Raw genomic sequence first — 20720 nt, 5'->3', positions numbered from 1 at the left:
TTAGTAATTTGTATGATTTAGAATGTTGTGAGGATGAGGAAGCCTGTGGTCGGATAGGTGGAGGTTGACAATAGAGTTGAGAAAGGAGAGAGGGAAGCAAGTAAAAGGAAAGATGGGGAAAGAAGAGATGGGCAGAGAGAGAGAGAGCATTAGAGAGCAATGGAGGTGGGCGGCCATAGTGTTTCCCCCCATGTTGAGTCACTGATCTACATTCAATCTGCACTATGTGAATTATTGATTGGCCTTTAGCCAGCCTGCGTGTGTGTGTGTGTGTGCGTGTGGTTTCTGCTGCTGCTGAGATGCCTGTGCTGAAAAGCACAGTGGTGTTTTTTGCTTTTTTGTTCTATTGATGGAGAAGAAGTAGAGAATACAGGGTATTGAGATTGGTTTGTGTGTGGGGGGGGTGTGGAGGCAAAATGGCAAAATGGTTGTGGGACTGACACACACACACACACACACACACACACACACACACACACACACACAAAGTAGAATCCAACCTTTGAGGCAGGACTGATATCCAAATACCATCAGGCACTCAGACACACACAGGCTGTCTGCTCGTGTGTAGTTCAGTGTGAACATTTTTCATAGGACAAAAACACAAAGAAAGATGATACTTGGGGTCGTCAGGAAATTGTCTCCTCACATAATTTGTCCAGCAAACACTGCCGACTCAGAGCTGAGCAGCGTAAAGATTGGATTCACTGTCAGGGTTTGATCCGTCTGGCCTGGTAACTTTTGTAACGCTCCTCGCAGCCACAAACTTCCTGTGCTGGGACAGAGCGATTTCCCTGGCTGCGATGACCACGACGAGCATTGTGTGGACTCGTCTGGTGACGGTTCGTATGTAAAGGGAAGCGAAAATGACGCGCTACAGCGTGTTAGTGCAAGTTGTGCAGTGTAGAGTGGTGCATGTCTGATTTTTGGGGATTGAGGAATTCTTCAGTCCACCTGCACAAAGTCTGAACTTGCAGATCAGAAAATAGACGTATTAATAGCCGTTGTATGTGGGCGGGTTTCTAAATATGTGGACTGTCTCATCTCCTGCTCACGGGTCTGCCTGTCAGGTGCCCAACAGATGTCTTAGTCGTCTTATTCTGAGTCTAAATGCGGTATCCACTCCGCATTTATCCCCAAATATAAGCTGAACAATGAGAAACAAAGGTAGAAAATCAAGCCTCTGGTTCCTGCCATTCACCGAAGCAGCGTGTCTCTTTAATTGTTTTTAGTTTCAGCGCTGTAGTTTTTTCACTGTGCCACAGACGCACGGACAACAATTCAATTGGGAGTGAATGTCTCACTGCCACTTTGTACCTAAGAGGACCGACCATCACGTCTCACATGCACAAGTGCTGACGGACGGAGGAGGGACATACAAATAGGAGCATTCTCATTGGCTGCTAAATTAGTTCATCCCCTGTAGTGCAGTATGAGTCATCGAACATTTGAATGTGAAAAGAAAAAGACAGGGATTTAAGGGTTAAAAATACTCTGATGTGGCCTCTATCACGAGATAAAGCAACAATCAACACCGGGACACGGGATTAGATCTGGAGGTTTTCATTCCATGAGACCTGTCCTGTCACGCGCTGCGTGATTTCAACATTGCACATTGCAGTTGCAATTAGATGAGAAAATTGTGTGTGTGTGCGTGTGTGTGTGTGTGTGTGTGTGTGGGGGGGGGGGGTGTCTCTGGTGCAGGATGTAAAAAGAAGACCCAGCCTCTCCCCCGTTCCTGCCAGTCTGCTACTAATAGTTATTTTGCCATAGTAATGAATGAGGGTGTTGGCAAATGATCACCTTAATGGTGGTAATTATTGTAATTGAACTGCAACAGAAGATTATTGGAGGTTTCAGACAGACAAGGAGAGGGGTTGAATGAGGACAGGAGGATTTTACTCCACGTTCTCTCGCCTCACCTCTCCAGCTCTCCCTGACTGGATGGTTCTCTCTCTACCCTCCCTCCTCCATCTCGCCCTCCTCTAACACCCCTCTCATCTCGTGTGCTCTCCACACTTACCTCCTCCACCTCCTCCCTTCTCCATTTTACTTTCCAGCTGCTGTCGACTGCAGTGTGGTGGAGAGCAGATCGGAGCAGAGAAAGGCAGAGTGAGGAGGGGATGAGAGAATGAGGGGGAACGTAGTGACGGTTCTAGTGTGTGTTTGATCTGAGCTGGTTCCGCCCCCCTGCAGCCCAGGCAGCCTCTCCCCAGAAACAGTTCCAAGTGCAGGCATCTGTTTAACTGTGTGTCTGTGGGAAATTTTGTGTAGGTGTGATTGCTGCTCGTTTCTGCAAATGTAATGCGTGTGTGTGTGTGTGTGTGTGTGTGTGTGTGACACAGAGAGAGAGAGAGAGAAGGAGAGCGCAAGCTTGGCAAGAGGCTGTACATCATAGGCTAATTTGATGCTGCTTCTTTTTTTTAACTTTCTTTTTGCGGAATGCCTTCCCAAGTCGCTGTAGGCTGTTCTTTCCATTACCATCATCCTGGACTGTGGCTGAGTGGAACAGCTAAAGCGCCCGTGTCCTCTCCTCTATCTCTCCATCTCGCCATCTCTCTATCTCGGTAAATATGTGGGATGTTTCTGATGGTGCATCCTAACATTGCAGCACAGTTGGTGCTGCATCCACATGATACAGTGTCAGGTGGATGGTATGTGATGTCACATTGTTTTGTGAACCGTAAGCCTGGATTTACACACCAAGGTGATCTCATCTCTAATCAGGACGTGTCATCACCTTAGTCACAATAACAGAACGTGAAGCACAACAGGCCGTTCATAACAATTCAGCCACATTGTTGTTCTCTCATGTCTCTCAGTGCTCTGCAGCCAGTCGCCGTTGCTATAGTAACCCAACATGACACATGTCGAGAAGAAAGAAATCAGGAAGGCCACAGTCGAAATAAGAAAGACGATGGAACTCTGAGGCAGAAGTTGAGAAACGAAAGAGGAAAAAATGAGCAGCTCCGGGGAAAACCCCCGAATCTGTCAGACAGAGGAACTTCTCCGGGTGGATGTGTGTCGTCGGGGGCCACGTCATCAGAGTTGGTCCGTGGAATTTCAGTGGTTTATTTTAACTTAAATAGATGCAGGTGCACCCACCATGAGAGCCCCTGACAACTATTGGTGGTGTCGCGTCAGCCTGGCAGCGAATACGCGTTTCTGTTGAAAACATAAAAATCCTTACCTCAGCCCTGAAGTGCAAATATTGTAATTCTGTCAAGAAGTGCAGAGGAGAAGAGACGAGATCTGCAATGTACTGCTGGACCCAGAGGAGACCTGCTCATTGTTTTTAAAACCAAGATCCGGCCCTGAGCAGAACCGCAAAGTGAAGGACCCGGACCCGTCCAGGACCAGGCTGTGATGTGATATGCGAGAACCAACTGCCACTGATGACACTTTAACAACTGAATGTTCATTTTGAGGTTAAATCAAAACTCTGTAGTCATGTTACCGCTTCTGTCTCTGGCCACGCCCACATCCTCCATCCTCCTGCATCCTGGTTTCTGTTCACCCGTTCAGATCTCGGGTCTTTGGGTCCAAGGGGACCTTTGAAGACCTCTATCGTTCAGTGCTATTAGACAGTCAGTAGAATCTCAGACCAAAGCCGTGTCAGCCTCCATGGCCCAAAGCTGCCGTTCATTTTGGTGTCTGATCTGTAACTTCTGGACAGATAACGGGGTGTGTAGCCTCTCTGGCTCTGACTCAGCTTCACACGCCCCGGCGACTGAGCAGTTGAGGAGAAACCTCGCTCATCCTCTCATTAACCTTTAATCCCCAGAACACGGAGGACATTCACCTCCTCTGCTGCCAGCAGGACTTTCATCAGTGTTTGCAAACCCAAACGGTGGAGCTGACTTGGACATTGCGATATCAGCGACCTGCCAGTCAGCCTGACAGACACTCCGCCATGTTAGTGTGTCACTTGGCCGGGCCCGAGGATTGGTCCTGTCACTCTAAGAGGGTGGGCCCTGAGGTCAGCGTGGCTGTCAATCAACATGCCCGCAGGCAAAGATGAGGAGGAGGATGAGTGGATAACTGAGACGAGGTGACAGAGGACGGAGAGGGAGTCCAGATGGATAAGTGACATGACACTTTAATTAGCTCAAGGCTAGCGAGGGCTTCCAGAGGGGATTTTACGGTGCGTGAGGAGGTTAGAGGAAAATAAGGGCTCGCCAATACGGTGGGACAAGTTTGGCATTCGCCGTGGTTCTTTTTCACACAGCTCTAAAACTTTGAATGGCTATTAACAGATTTACCTGGCAGATTAAAATAAAGGGATCACTCTGGTTTATTAGGACTTAGAAATGTGTATATTTATTCAAGAGGCTTATTGCTGCGGCTCCAGAGCAGGACCGACATCCTGCCTTGAGTCAAGGGTCTTACCGCTGGATCCCACCTAAAAGCCTCCGATTTCCAAACCCTTAGGGAGAGGAATGAGCTATGGGGGGGAGCTGAAGCTGATGGGAGAATTGATTACGAATTTTAAAGCTGAAATAAAAAAAACAACAACATTTAACTCTTGAGTGAGAATTTGAATCGAAATTCTCAAGGGTGTTCGTGACTGCGTTGTCGCTGACAGTTCAGGAGGTGTTTCAGCATCACCAGGTGCTGGTCGCCAGCGAGTGACCTGGCACCGTCCACAGTGAGGTGACGTCTGCAGGAATGTGGCGAGGCCCCGCTGCCTGCGTTCAAGTACAAAGTTGAAGAACTGCGGCAGCGACGCAGTCCCCCAGAAGGAAATTCTGAATGAGGAATGCGTTGAGGGCAAACTAAAATGACAAATTAATAAGATTGTTGTACTTAGTAAACTCCTCAAAAACACCTCTAAAAGTCAAGTACATTAAACTATGTCTCGCTGATATTTCTATCCCAGAAATACTGCAGTAGTACGTGTACGTTGTTCACGAGAGCAGGATTTGCTTCAGCCAATGGGAGCCAGCAGCACCATTCGGGTGCCGCATCGTCTCCGTCCTGTCGTCACACGCAGATTCTCATCTCAGTCCATCAGCAGCTCTGCTACATTAGCCAGGGTCACAACGTCAATACCAGCCTCAGACCTCGGGGTCAGAGGTCATCTGTTCGGACCAGCAAGAGCGAGACGTCAATGTCATTAAGTCTCCCTTGACGGGACACTGGAGGATGGACGGAGACATTCTGCGTCTTCATGGTAACAAATACTGAGCTTTGTTTCTTTTTATCTGCAACTGAGATCAGGAAGATTGTGTCAACGACAATTTTCATATTTTATACATGAACAGCTTATCTTTTATATACGTATATAAAAGATAAGCTGTTCAACTGCATCACCCAGATGTCTTCCTGCACATGTAGGATGCTGCTGTTGTCTCATGCAGTGAGAGGAACGCTGAAGTCGTAAAAATGGAAGGGGCGGAGAATCCTGGCTGACATAATAAGCAAATCTCATACATTCAGGGTTGTTTTAGGAAATCTAACTCGTATTTCACATGTTTTTCTGTAAATGTGTGATAATAACAATCTTTGTGAACCTGATATCAGTGAGGGTGGTACGTTAACACAACGTGTTCTTGTCACTTAAATAGTTTAAAGACTTATTAGGAATACTTACTGTATGTCATAGCTGACAAGAGTGAAGTATCGTCAACATCTGTGGGCAAATGTTCTTCCCAGGATCCACATCCTGTCCTTCACGTGTTCCTCTCACATTTACATCCATGACCTCAACACATTTCATCAGAACATGCGCCAGTATTGTTTCTGGTGACACTGGCATCAAATCAGCGACAGATTCAGAATCCAATCCAACGTTCTTCTTCCAACCATTTCGCTCTGAGACCTGACCCACCCACAGCTCAAACAACAAGCGCCGCCGCCGCCGCCGATCATCCCAACGATTCTGAACCTGGGAAGTTGTGGTCCCGTCGCCGGTGAGAGTTAGGAAATGTTGCCTGGTTACGAACCAACGGGAGGCGGGTTTGTCTCTGGGAGCTACAACCCACAGCAGCCAGTGAGAAGAGAATTTACTCGTGCACGTGTTTTTTGTAATGCAGCTCAAGTCACAGTTTGACCGTCGGAGTGGAATGAGTTGAGTGGCAGTCATGTGACTCAGGTGCTGGAGCCATCCATTGTCCACCCCTCCTCTTTTATATCTGTAACTCCCAGTAGCCGAACTCCTCACCAGACAGAGAGCCTGACTCATCGTGGCGGTGGGACACGTCCCCTTCTGCTCGTGTGACGATTTAGAATCTGGCAAGAAAAGCTGGAAGGAGAACGACTGCCGCGGTCGACACGGGTTCGTTCGTGTGAGTCGACATCTGTGTCACAAACCACAATAATATGTGCTAGGAGAAGGTGTGAGATGGGAGGACATCGTTATAATTACAGTCTTTAATCCTCTGGACACACAGACACACTGGGAGAGTTATTAATTAACGATTTGGCGACAGGGAACTCTGGTATTGGGTTAATTATTTGAAGCGCACACCCCTGCACTCCTCCGCGCTCTGAGCTCACCTGGTAATTGAAAGGTGGTGCAGAGAGATCCCTTTCAGAAACCCATGCAGTCAGAATCACGGGGGACAGTAAAAAGTGAGGCTCCTTTTCTTCTGCAGACTTATCCAGTGTAATACGGATTTAGAGTTAAAGGAGGCAGAAGAACTGGCTGACGTCTCCTTATTAAGTCTCTTCCACTATTCAGCTCAGTTTTTCAAATCCTAAGAAGGATTTTGTATACAGGCGGGGTTTATAGAAACATCAAACACCAGATCACATGAAAAGGCACAATTACAAGCAAATAATTCATGATATTCTATACAAGCCCGAAGCAGCAGGAATAGAGAGCCCACAGAGGCGTTTCCTGCAGCTGTGACAGCAAAGTCGGTCCATATTTCGCTATCATGCCTTGTTTCCACCCATGGATGTCTGTCATTGCAATAACGACACCTCTGCTCGTTACCACGGAGTTAGTCTCTGCTTTTGTCCATTTTTTGTCGTGTGGAATGCCCACCTGGAACGCTTCATAGCTGCAGAGGAAGCTTGCATGTAGCCCGTTAGCTTATTTCACCAGCACGCCATCCACAGTCCACTTGCACAGGTTCAGGGACTTGGGGCAAATGTTGGAGCAAAAACCAACAAAGGTTTGCAAACACGTGGGAGATCATGGCTTCCAAGGGTTTTAACTGGACCCGAATGTCCATATATGGAAACGAGGTGCCAGGAATATGAAGTCAACTTCCTGCCTTGACCTCTCCTCCTTCCGCCTCCGAGGGGAAGTGGTCCTAAAAATGTCGATGCTAAGAAAGCAAAATATTAAATAGAAGTCAGAATGTTTTGTAACCCCACCAGAGTCTTTTTACCTGCCCAGACCTCAGCTGCAGCACTGGGAGCTGGAGCGTCTCCGGAGCGTCTGAGCCATCCTGGAATTATATTCAGACCTGGCTTGTGCTTTTCCTGAATTTTGAAATAGAACAAACTTTAGCCTGAAGAAACCAAACATGAGCTTTAGAAGAAAGACCATTTCACGCTCGTAAGCTCCCAATATCCGCCTTCGTCAGTGTACGTGGACGAGCATCTGTGGGCGTATTTCTCACACATCTGATCGTGAGTATGCATAAATGTGTGTGTGTAGGTGTGTGTGTGTGTGTGTGTGTGTGAGCGAGCATCAGTCAGGTGGATGCAGTCTGTTTCTAAATCAGATCTCTGTGATTCACTGGGTTGATGAGTCACCACAGCCGCACGAGCACAACCTGCCTCATCCTCTATCTCACACACACACACACACACACACAAAACCCTGTAGCTGTGGCTCCCTGTGCTCATCCAAGTCTACATGTATGTTTCATTCGAGGGTGCGTTTTCATGCTCATGTTGAAGGGTGTGTGTGTGTGTGTGTGTGTGTGTACTAAATAATGGGATTGTGCTCTCCTCTGTAGATGTGATTTGGTGACTAATGTAGAAGCTGCTGATGTCATGCTTCGCTGCTGAACTCCTCATTTCCTGAACATTCATCATTTATCAGCCAATCATCTAACACACATGCACATGCGTACACACACACACGCAGGCATGTGCATGTGCACATTAATGAGCTACATATCAGCACAAAGGTGGAACTGTGAGGATGTGTGGAGTGGAGGAGGGTACTTGTCCCCTTCCCTGTTTGTAGACCTTTACACTACTGGTCCATTTTATTGAAGCCAGCCGTCTCACTGGGGTCGGGTCGGCACCAAGAACTGACCAAACAAGTGGACCGAGACCTTGTTGAGCTGGTGGTCTCACTACACTTCCAAACACTTCTGCTGTGGTTCAGTTTTGGCGAGAATGTGATCCAGCTCCAAGAGTTCTTCGTAGGTTTCCGTCTGAACCTGGTTCAGACCGACGAGGGTCTGGAGAGACTCTCGTCTGGAGTGTTTGTCCTCGTCACGCCTCCAGTCCGCTGAGCTGGTGTCTGGTGACACATTTTGGTTCGCTTGGGTTTTTCTGTGTAAAAAAAAAAAAGTTATTCTGAACAGAACAAAGAACTACAAACATGGAAGACCTGGTACAGTCGTCGCTTATGTGGCTTTCATGAGCTTCCACTCGTGGTAAATGACTTTTTAAGACATAAAATCAGAGAGACTGTGAGTCTCAACGGATGACATTTACATCAGAGATATTAAACGGCGCCCTGGAAGACAGACGTGGAGCCGTGGTTGTGTGTTGGTGGCAAACATGCAGAGATCACTCGTACACTATTGTGTGTTTACAAGGGACAGTGGAGGAAGGGACATACCAAGATTTGTGGCTAAGGTGAACTGTGTGTGTGTGTGAGAAGATAGACTAGTCGGTTATCTGTTCTCCTGACAGTTTTACGCCTGCTGAGCTAGCAGGACAAGGTGGGATGTTAGTTAGCTCAAATCGAATGTGTGTGTGTGCACATGCGCACGTGCCTGTGTGTGTGTGCGCGCACGTATTTCACTGCCAATTCTGCCAACTGCAGCTCCATGGACATCCCATTGGATCTCATTGACTTTGACCCTGCCCCCGGTCTCTTTGGAGGGTTGAACATGTTGGTTGTCAGTGTGTGTGTGTGTGTGTGTGTGTTTCACATTTTTGTTACTCTGTGAGTTTGGGCAGGAGCTCTCATCTGTGTGATGATCAGTGAATCTTTAGGGTCAAAAACATTTGCTGGTCCAGGAAATGAAGAGTTCCTGGGTTTGGACTGTTGGATGGACTGAAGAAGCTCCTGGAACTCCAGTTCTGTTGTCATGTAATTGACTAATGAGTACTACTACTACTACTACTACTACTACTACTGCTGCTTTTATGATGATGAATAATTATTAGTTGCAGCCCTAAAAAGGTGCAGTAGCTCAGGTCATGTCCATGCATCCAATGCTCCCTCGCCTCATCTTCACCTCCGCCTGTCTTCCTCTTTGCCTCTGCCAAATCCACATTTTCCCAGTCTTTCATCCCTTTTCTCTCTCTTCTCTATAGTCACCCCTCTTTTCCTCCCTCCATCATTTCCCTTTTTCTCCTCTCTTCCTAATTCTTACCTGACCTCTTCTTTTCCTGAGGGTCAGACGCTGCAGTCCTCGACCTGCTGATAGAGGAGAAGAAGCCTGGTGTGGGACATTCAGGAATCAGACCAACTAACAAGACGACTCAGTTAAACAAGGCAAACGTTTCTGCTTCTTTCTCATGACATCACGTGTGAATGGGTCTCCTTAACTCTGTTGTGGGGTTCTGTGTGTCATTTACAGCCCGGAGACTTCTGGGATGAGCAGACAACTTCTCAAGCTGCTGCACGGTGACGTTGTTGGTGACGGTTCCCAACTTGGCCGCCAAGTAGCAGTCACATTTTACGACCAATTAGAACACTAAAGAATCTTTCTGAATTTCTTTTTACGCAAGAAATATGGAACATCTGTCACAGAACCTTCAGTCTCGTCCGAGCAGCCTCACGAGTCGGCCATGTTGTGCTGGTTTCGAGTGTACGAGGGAGCGGTGACAGACGCTCCTGTGGTGGCGTCCGCGGAGGCCATCACAGCGTCGAGCGCAGGTCTCAGCCGAGTGATTCGCTGCAATAAAAACCACAAGCAAAATAGTTGAAATTCCTTTTCCTCTCACAGAAATCCTCAGTTTTGTGATGGTTTTGATGGCGCGATGGTCTTGTTAGCTGAAGGCACAAAAAACACTTGATTGGAGAAAAGATGATGTTTCGGTTCAGATAAAAACAAACCATTGTCAATGTTGTGATGTCGCAATAAAAACACGCATTTGTGGTGCCAGAAACACGGCTGCGCCACGGCTTTTTTGAATTAAACCAAAGTTTCAAGTCGCTGGCTCAGGTTTGGTGTGTTAACTCTGATCCTGATGCCGTGCGACTCACAAGGAGAAAAGTGGAGCAGATTTACCCGCCAGCGCCACCGGGGTGATGGCGTCGTGTGTAGACGGATGACTGAAGGATGAGGAGATTAGCCTTTATCCTGTATTTCATCAGGAAATGCGTTTTAAGTTTTCGAGTGTTTATATGTGAATAAATATTTGCCTCCTGTATTTTCATGTTACCTTCATCTTCTGTCTAGATTCACCGCCGTCAACCGGCTGCGAGTTCTCTGGACGTTCCCACACGACTGTGCATGTCTTGGCTCCCCAAACAACCTAATTCCCATGGTGATAATTCAAATCTGATCTCGTCTAATCTAATTCCTTTTTAACTAATCTGATTTGTCTGTTTAGTGACTTAGAGTAAAACTAAACAAAGCGCAGAGCCCATCCGCGATGACGTCAATGTTCTCGCCACTGGATGGAGATGAAATCTGCCTCCAGTCTGAAGAGCTGTGGATGTCCTCACAAGGATAGCGGTCCAAGGGTGTGTACCCCACCGTCACACCCTGGAGATGAGACTCTTTCCCCGAGTTGCATCATGGAAGATGCAGCGCTGCAAATGTTACTGTGTGCTCGAGAGTGTGTGTGTGTGTGTGTGTGTGTGTGTGAGAGGGACTTATCTGTAATTATGAATGCGTCTGTGTGCATATGTGCAGCTTTTCAGTGTGTCGCTGGCATGTTAAGTTTCCATTGGTCGAGAAAACGGCGGGTACGGTGGTTTCGCTCCGCCCAGTAAGAAGTTTGAACGTGTGTGTGTGTGTGAGAGACTTCAAGAGTTCCTACGTGTGTTTAACGGGAAGTGAATTCTGGTCGCTCTTGGTACAGATGAGGTCAGCTGAGTTGATTGGTTTCAGCTCAAGAACTCTCACTTTAACGGGCACCAACCCACATCGACCTCTAAGTTTTGATTTGAAATCAGACGAAAACAAAGAGTGACGCTACGGGATGGATGTGTCCGCGTCCCCCCTCCCTGTGTGAGGCGAAGGAGGCGGGTGCCTGCGTCCCTCCCATACAGGAACCGACTCTTGCTGACTCGAGAACTACAGTTTCATTTATTTGATAAAGCTTGATTTGGTGTGATTTAAAATCTCCCCCTCATCAGACTCGGCTCCCCTAAAGCACAGCCTCAGCGCCAGGCCAGAACGCCTCATCAGCTGAAAACACTCGCGTTCACACTCAGGTGCACGCACGCACACACGCACACGCTCTGCGTTTATATTCATACACAGACAAGTAAACTGGTTCTCCAGGACATTTTTCACTGAGATGGAATCTGAGTCGATGTTGAATATGTGCAGGCAGGTGCGAGCTCCTGGCGTGTAGACAGATCCCTAATAGGAAGGTCAGGGAGGGTCATATTTTATGCGTCTATATTTTTGTTGACTAGCATTATTGTTGATGTCTTTGAAGAAATCATCGTGGAGTCAGTGAATGATGACGGAGCAACACGTGAACGATGCCCCTCTTCTCTTCGATTGCAGGCCATTTTTGAATCAACCCTCGCTTCTGGTTTCATGGCGCTTCCTTTTCTCAGGACACATTTCTATGACTTCTTGTAAAAAGGTTATGAGCAGCTGTTCAAAAATGTTCCGCGTCCTGAGCAGTCGGTGACCAGCGAGTCCCACAGACACGTGCGCAAGAACCTTTTCACCACCGTGGCAGCAAAGTTTGTATCCAGAAGATCTGCACCATCTCTAGAAAGAAATTCTAGAAATTGTTGTCATTGGTGCTCAACTGTAAAATGCGCTGCACTGAATTTTCTTGCTAGTGTTTCAGACCTTGCTAACCCAAAACCTCCCCTGTGCGTGCGAGCATATTTGGAGTGTTGATCATCAAGGAGGAGGAGTAAGGGGTGTAGCACTGGCCTGAGAGGAGGCGGAGCAGGTCAGAGAGGAGGCGGAGCAGGTCTGGGAGGAGGCGGAGCAGGTCAGAGAGGAGGCGGAGCAGGTCTGGGAGGAGCTGTAGCAGGCCTGGGAGGAGGCGGAGCAGGTCAGAGAGGAGGCGGAGCAGGTCTGGGAGGAGGCGGAGCAGGTCTGGGAGGAGGCGGAGCCGGTCCAAGACCCTCTTCTGGGTCCATGGAGCAAACATCTCCTGCTGCTCCTCTACGTGCTGCACCAGACCGGCCTCAGTAACGCGCTGGAGCAGGTGGAGCAGGTGGAGCAGGTTCACTAGCTGGTTAAATGGCGAGGGCGCTTGGCTTGGAACTGTCAGCTCGCACTGGCGTTTGCACTTGACTGACATCAGTTTACGACACAATTGAAGTAGGACCTGTCGTATGTGCTTGTGTGTGTGTGTGTGTGTGTGTGCATGAACTTGTGTGTGCCAATAATTGTTTGGTTTGAGTAGCTGCCTGCAGTGGAAAGAGGAGATAAAGTAAATGGAGTGTGTGTGTGTGCGCGCGCGCGCGTGCGTGTGTGTGCACGTGTGTGTGAGGTCAGTCTATTTGGCAGGGGCAGGGTGAGTCTGTGGCTATCAGAAAGCCATTTTAATTAACGAGAGAGACACATTTTTGCAGTGCTCACCAATAACATTGCCAAAAATTTCTGCTCTTTAATTACTTCCGATTCATCCTCTCTCTCTCTCTCTCTCTCTCTCTCTCTCTCTCTCTCTCTCTCTCTCTCTCACACATTAAAACTGCAAAAAAAATTGAGTTAATGAAAAATAAGAGCTGTGTCAGGGGAGGTCAAGATGCCACAGGCTTCTACAACGTGACTTCACAGCGATGTAAAGGGAGGCAGCAGTGTTTTGGGAGATGCCATCTTCCTCAGAGCCGAACGATCCGGGAGCGCAATGTCATCGGCTGAGTGCTCGTTAGCTTAGCATAACGAATGGGAGTTGATGGGCAGGAGGGCTTCAGCTCTGACTTCTGTTTCCTGACCTGAAACCTGATGAGCTCTGATACAAATGTAACATGTTGACTGCTGTGCCACCTTGTTGAACCCTTGCAGCCCTGCCAAGACACATGTGATCATACGATCATACGACAGTTTTAAACACTTTCCACCTTTCCAGGATTATGTATTATTAAATTCCTGTCAGCACAACAAATTTAACATTTGGTATTAATAAAGAAACCTCATAAGAAGGACCAGGGGCAACAGCAAGAAAGAGGAGATTTAAATGTCATGGATGCCAGGAGCAATGCCCCTCACAGTTTGAGGAACAGATCAGGAACGAGAGCTGAAGAAAGAGAGACGGGGGTTTTTTTAGAGCAAAAACAGAGACAGCAAAGCCAATTGAGACAAAACACAAATGTTGAGAGAAAACAAAGCTGAGGACGAAGGACACAAAGAGAGACAGATCTTGACCGATATAGAAAGAGGCCAGAGGGAGGTGAAGAACTGGAGGAAACGCGAGAGGAAGACCCAGACACATTAAAGGGAATCTTACCTCCTGCTTTCAGCAGGTTGTTAGACCAGCAGAATGTGTGCTGCTGAATAATAGATGCTGTAGCAGGTTAGCATGTCATCCACACACTCCGTATCTGTGTGCTGCACAGTCTTATTGTAAATTGATTTCGCCACAAAATCCAACAAAACGTTGGTACTGAGACACGAGCGACGTAATCCCCCAACAGGAAGTTTCCCTATGACGTGTCGGAAGCAGCATTTTGTAGGTCTGCTGAGCAGCAGCAGCTGAACGCTGCTCTGTAAAATGTGCATAAATTAGCAGAGGGACTCACAATTATAACACAACTTGAGTGAAAGAGTGGTTGTGACGACAGAACTGTGGCAGAGCAGAACGGAGACGTGCCTCAGTGCGATGGAAGTCGTCCCTGTGACTGGATTTAGTGCTCACGCTAACAGCTGCACCTCTCAGTGGGGACAGATCCTGGTGCTCTTTGATTCTCCTCTTCAACATCCTCTTTTGGCTTCTTTGCCTCTTACATATTTATCAGTTCTTAAAATTTCAAGCTCGTCTCTGGTACCTGAAAGCAGCACAACAAGCTAGCAGGACTTTTGCTCTGAGATAGTACAGAAACAATTGAGCAGGCAGAGAGGTTGTGACCACCTGTCTACCTATACGCATGGGTAAGTCACTGTTGCCACCTAGTGGCTGTCGTGATTGCGACCACAAGAAAGTAGGAAGTCACGTGAAACTGTATACGGTGGTGGAGGGAGCAGTGGCTGGATTCTTAGAGCAGGTGAATGCTATTTTGACGGTAGCTGATGTTGAGGGTTGTTTTAGGGCTGTTTCGATGGGATTTGTGAGCTTTAGTGTGTCCTCAGTGGTGCCGGCTTCCTGTCTGGGTCAAAGGTTAGATTAGATATCAGATTACCAACGCCATCATCTGGGTATGTTCGTCTGACTTTTATTAGTTTTAGTCTGACAATAGTTTCACTTTTCACTGGTTACAGCAAACGTGACGTTACATGGACCTCTGACATTTGGTGGAGGCGTCCACATCCGTAACTCTCCCGAAGCTTCTCACCTGACATGCTGTGTTGTCCCAGTGTTGCACGTAAACACCCAGCCGCTGCAGCCCCACCAGTGAGTGTGTTGGACTCTTCCTGCGTGTGCAGAGTAGTTCAGCACCGCCTTGTTAGTTTGTATGGGGCAGACCGACCTGTCTGATCCTGTCACATCAACCAGCAGCCACACACACACACACGGTCACAGAGGCCATCCTCCGGCCATAGTGTCAATGTCAACGTTCCATCCAGCAACCACGACAATAAACATTTACTTCTGCACGCGCACAGACACACACATAGACAAGCTAACAAGATAATGAGTGGCCAATTAGGCACAGGCTTGATCTGTCTGGATGTATCCAGTCATCTTAGCCCTCCAGCAGCCGTTACTCAGGCATGGACACACACACACACACACACACACACACACACACACACACACACACACACACACACAAGCACAACTGGATGGATCACTGTGAAACACTGGCTGCACCACCAGACTGTGTGTGTGTGTGTGTGTTTGTGTGTGTGTGTGAGAGAGAGACAGAAACAGAGAAAATGTTAGTTTTACAGCCATGACATCAAAGGCTAAAGTGACACAATGTAAGTCATGTTAGTTGTGTGTCCTGATGTGTGTTTTTAACACGCGTGACGTTCTCAGTTTCCACCAGGATAATCTCACGTCGCCATCAACCGCAGCCGTTTGTCTGTCAGCAGCATCACACAATAACCACCTGGCTGGTTGAGGGGGGTAAAAGGGAAACCTCCCCATTTTGAGGCTGATGCGTGTAACATTTCAGCTCATTTAATGACGTCAGCCTCTTTGGAAGGATGAGCTGGTCTGGTTCTGACTCCTGGAGAGTTGGCATCAAGGAGAACAGCACAAACCCAACCGTCTTTGATGCTTCAGGGAATTGAATGATGAGGAAATTGGGGTAAAAGCTACAAGTGTGTGCAGGAATCCACTTTCCCAACTGTTTAAGGTCACAGAAGTTGCCATCCAGACTGGCGCCAGGCCAGCAGGGCAAATATCACCTGACCATTTTAAGATGAATCGTTAAAGGAGTCACATGATCATCAGTGATTCAGTTGCGGTGTGTCTTTGAGTCGTTGGCCTTAACTGCAGCTGTACTCCGTTTGAATGGATGATCCTCACCACCATCATCGCTAACTGCATCGTCCTGGCTCTGGAACAGCACCTTCCCGACGGAGACAAGACGCCTCTGTCCGAGCGACTGGTAACACACACACACACACACACACACACTTGTTTTATCAAGTGTTTGTCCACACAAGCATAGAAAGACACATACTCCATCGGTAAAAGTTCAGGCCGTGAGATCGTTTACACCAGCAAAGTGTTTCCCGTTGTGTACTTGGGTTTAGATTTACCACGGAATATTTGTAGTTGTATTTATCGTTCTGGTATTGATTTGGATATCGTAAAAGTTCATGTATGAGTGTCTATCACCTGAGTGTAAACCCCCATCAGCTGACCCTTTATTCTTCCCTCATCTCCTCTTCCTTCTTCTCTTCCTCTCTTCCTCCCCTGCAGGAGGACACCGAGCCTTACTTCATAGCCATCTTCTGTTTTGAGTCAGGGATAAAGATCCTGGCTCTGGGTTTTGCGTTACATAAGGGCTCTTACCTGAGGAACGGCTGGAACGTCATGGACTTTGTGGTCGTGCTCACTGGGTGAGTTCAGGAACATTTCTTACAGAGCTTTGTGTGTTATTTTAGCAGTTCTTCTCTATTTGATCCTGCAGTGGAGACAATTCTTTGATAAATTTGTGTGTGTGTGTGTGTATATATATATATAAGTATGAGCTAAGTAATCTGTATGGTGCCTGCTGTGAGCCCCACCATGGTAGAATGAGGAGGATACATTGATGTTCTGGGGCAACTGGGTACTGAGAATTTGACTTTTCCCTCAGAATGAGTCACATGGAGCTCATTACAAAACCCTGCAACAGGACGTCACTCTATTCACCGTAGAAGTGTGTGTCCTTCAGGTATTCAGACCATCTGAACTGTCATTTAAATCACACTTCAAGCATGAAATACCTGTTTCAATCTTTTGTATTTCAGTTTGGTTTGTTATGTTCTTATGCCGTCGTCTACAAATCCAGATAAGAAGACAGAGACCCTGCTCCCCTCTGTGCTGCATCAGGGACCTGAGAACCATGCTAGTTAGCTTAGCACAGCACACTTTTCTCCGAGAACATTTTTTGCCCCCATTCATGTAATGAAGGTTGTGCCAAACATTTCTATGAAATAGTTTACCATGAGGAGACGTTGTAGTGGTAGAATCAGACACGTAGCCGGAACTACTTTCCTGACTGGGAGCAGTGATTTGACGCAGCACCTCCAAAGCTCCATTGGAACTTGGGTCAACAGAACCAAAGGTTTGTTGAGGACTAGAAGAGTGACTGCTGCTACTGATGATGATGAGGAGGAGGATTCCTGCTGGACACACCAGCATCCTGGACCTGAGCTAGCTGATGCTAACACTTCCCACCCACCACCAGCCATTGGGCTAAGCTAACTAGCCTGTACCTGAGCTAGCTGATGCCAACACTTCCCACCCACTACCAGCCATTGGGCTAAGCTAACCACCCTCCTGGACCTGAGCTAGCTGATGCTAACACTTCCCACCCACTACCAGCCAGTGGGCTAAGCTAACTAGCCTGGACCTGAGCTAGCTGATGCTAACACTTCCCACCCACTACCAGCCATTGGGCTAAGCTAACCACCCTCCTGGACCTGAGCTAGCTGATGCTAACACTTCCCACCCACTACCAGCCAGTGGGCTAAGCTAACTAGCCTGGACCTGAGCTAGCTGATGCTAACACTTCCCACCCACTACCAGCCATTGGGCTAAGCTAACTAGCCTGGACCTGAGCTAGCTGATGCCAACACTTCCCACCCACTACCAGCCATTGGGCTAAGCTAACCACCCTCTTGGACCTGAGCTAGCTGATGCTAACACTTCCCACCCACTACCAGCCAGTGGGCTAAGCTAACTAGCCTGGACCTGAGCTAGCTGATGCTAACACTTCCCACCCACTACCAGCCATTGGGCTAAGCTAACTAGCCTGGACCTGAGCTAGCTGATGCCAACACTTCCCACCCACTACTAGCCATTGGGCTAAGCTAACCACCCTCCTGGACCTGAGCTAGCTGATGCTAACACTTCCCACCCACTACCAGCCAGTGGGCTAAACTAACTAGCCTGGACCTGAGCTAGCTGATGCTAACACTTCCCACCCACCACCAGCCATTGGGCTAAGCTAACTAGCCTGGACCTGAGCTAGCTGATGCTAACACTTCCCACCCACTACCAGCCATTGGGCTAAGCTAACCATCAGTCAACTTATATTAAATTTTGTCTGGTGTGTGTGTGTGTGTGTGTGTGTGTGTGTGTGTGTGTGTGTGTGTTTTTACTGTTTGATCTAAATCTGGCTGCCTGAGAGAGAAAAGAGGAGAGAGGGGGATGGGTGGAAATGGTAAAATTAATAGAGAGTGTCGGGGGAGAAAGCCTGACAGACGTGTGTACAGAACACACACATTCACACACACACACTTGAAACCACCTCACTTCAATGTCTTATTGGCATTTTCAGTGTTCATGCCGACTATCATCTTATTTTTTATTCAGTCTTTACGTTTGTATGTGTGTGTCAGTTGTAGTAGCAACTCTTCCTCTCTTCTTCGCTCTCCAACACACTCACACAGGCACAGCAGAGGTCTGGTTCAACAAGGTGTGCATGTGTGATCAGGACCACTCCCCCTCAGTCGCTATGCTCCTTTAATGAGGACACACTCACTCACACACCCTCAGAGGCTGGATCAGAGCAGCACTGCAGGGAGCGGCAACCGGGGCAAAGTGAAATGTCACTTCTCTGAGAGATGAGGGAGCTGGTTTGTTGTTATGGCAATAGAAGAGAAGGTGGTGGTGGTGCTGCTGCTCCGTCCTTCTCCTGCTCTCTCCATTCAATTTACGTTCACTTTGCTACAATGATGTGCAGAAATTTATCAGAGCTCAAATATCGGAAATAAACTTTTGTGTTCAGATCCAGACAAGCTGTTAACGGCTAGCAGTGAACTAGCTAGCTAGCAAGGGTCCCACACTGTTGTGAATCCTGTGCCAGGGGTGTCTGGCACCGGAGGAGGACCAAGAAGAAATCCATTAACGTTCAGGGCAAATCTAGTTTAGTGCCACCTAGTGGTGGAATACAGTAAATCCGGTAAATATTTTTGTCGTGTTTTTTTTATTGTTCCCTAGTGGGAATTTGGTCAGAAGAGAAGCTGGTGATGAGTTTGTGTGAAGGAGGCGGCCATGTTTGATGCGTGACCATAGAGCAGGACAAACATCATCAAATGACACAGTGTCTTCGCTACCAATAACATAGCAAGTACGTGTTCTCTAGCACCACCATGAGGACACACACAGGAAGTGATATTTGCAGGTTCCCCTCCCTCTGGAGTGCAGGGGTCCACTTATCCCAGTACCAAGAGGTCCGGGGCCTAACCCTAACTGGACCGTGTGACAACTGTCTCTAAACTAGCTTATCTTTGGTGGAATGTCTGTTCAAAGGGGGCTATGGATTCAGTAGCTTGGGAGAGAGAGGGAACCCTTCGAGGTGAAGCCTGGGAGCAGCAGGAGAGTCGAGCTGTGCTACTGCAGCGAACAGAGGCAGGAAATAGATGGAGGAGGTGGAAGAAGACACGTGACAGCGTCTCTCTGCTCCCCTGGGCTCTGGATAACAGGACAGAGAGGGAGAAAACACGATGGTTTGGCTGTTAAAGAAGTAGTGAGAGGCTCCAACAGCAGCGCGGAGGTAGAGGAAGACCACAGGAGGAAGGGAGAGGAGAGTGATGGGTGCAGGTGCTGGGGAGGTGATGTATGGAGAAGGAGAGAGGAAGGATGGGAGGAGGAGGAGGGAAGATAGAGATGGGAGCAGGGGGAAGGGGAGAGAAAGGGAAATGAGAAAAAGCAAATGCAGAGAGGAGCACACTGAGAGGGAAAGTGTGTGAGAGAGAGAGAGCTGCAGTAACCTGCTTTTCCCTGCTCCTTACGATCAATCACTCTGCACAGCCAACATGACACTCTGCTGGTATCTTATGGTACACAAGCGCACACACACACACACACACACACACACACACACACACACACACACACAGTGTTTGTCTATTTATACAGAACACTTCAAACACACACATAATTACTATGCATGGCCTATATCGCCAATTTATAGTCCTGCAATTTCAAGTGTTCATGTTTATTCATATAGAAAATCTTAAAGTGGAAGTGGCATCCTGTGTGAACGCCCACTGGAGGAAGATGCTGCTGACTGGTTCCTCTGCTGGTGTGTTCCAGTATCTGTCGGAGTTTTCTCATTAAATTGAGGCGGGCCTGGTTCTTGAGTGGCAGGTCAAGATTGTCTGAGGCGTGGTTCTGTTTACCAAACAGACTCCATCGATGGAGGGCGTCTTTGTCAGAGATGGAACATTAGTGAATCATAAAAGAGGCTGTTTGGACCAGTCGCCACCACTGGAGGGTCCGATGACCTACCGGTGCTGTTCCTCTGGTACCAACACGTACTTGGAGCAGATGTCAAAGAACAAATACGTTTTTGGTTCGAGGGCCCAGCAGTTCAGAATAAGGTCTGACTCGAAGCTCGTTCCCTGTAGGTGGGACTGGCCCGGATGATACCAGAGAAAAACGGGTTGCAAATGTCCGCTGACTTGTGTAGCAAATTCTTTCCCTCGGGGAAACAAATCCATGAATGTCAAGGACGTCTCCTCTTGTGTCACCTTCAGAACAAAGTTTTGTTAGTTTTTGATGTGATGTAGTCAAGCATGGCGGCGCTGTTTGTCTCAGCACCTGTGGAGGGCAGCATCTCGTCTAGCTGCATATTCTAGTGTTGATAGTGTCAGGCTCCC

At 47.9% G+C, this 20720-nt stretch overlaps 1 protein-coding gene across 1 annotated transcript in view; it reads left to right on the top strand.

Annotated features, from left to right (window-relative positions):
• cacna1ab (calcium channel, voltage-dependent, P/Q type, alpha 1A subunit, b) overlaps window positions 1-20720 on the top strand; it is a 138113-nt gene that overhangs the window by 36597 nt on the left and 80796 nt on the right. The window contains exons 4-5 of the mRNA XM_086212337.1: window positions 15904-16009; window positions 16327-16466. Coding sequence (XP_086068463.1) covers window positions 15904-16009; window positions 16327-16466 — 246 coding nt within the window. The remainder of the gene's footprint in view (window positions 1-15903; window positions 16010-16326; window positions 16467-20720) is intronic.

The sequence above is a fragment of the Aulostomus chinensis genome, chromosome 8 (assembly GCF_037954235.1).
Source record: "Aulostomus chinensis isolate RoL2024-O1b breed Wild chromosome 8, RoL_Achi_v1.0, whole genome shotgun sequence".
NCBI classification, from domain to species: domain Eukaryota; kingdom Metazoa; phylum Chordata; class Actinopteri; order Syngnathiformes; family Aulostomidae; genus Aulostomus; species Aulostomus chinensis.
This window is presented reverse-complemented; position numbering and strand designations above follow the sequence as displayed.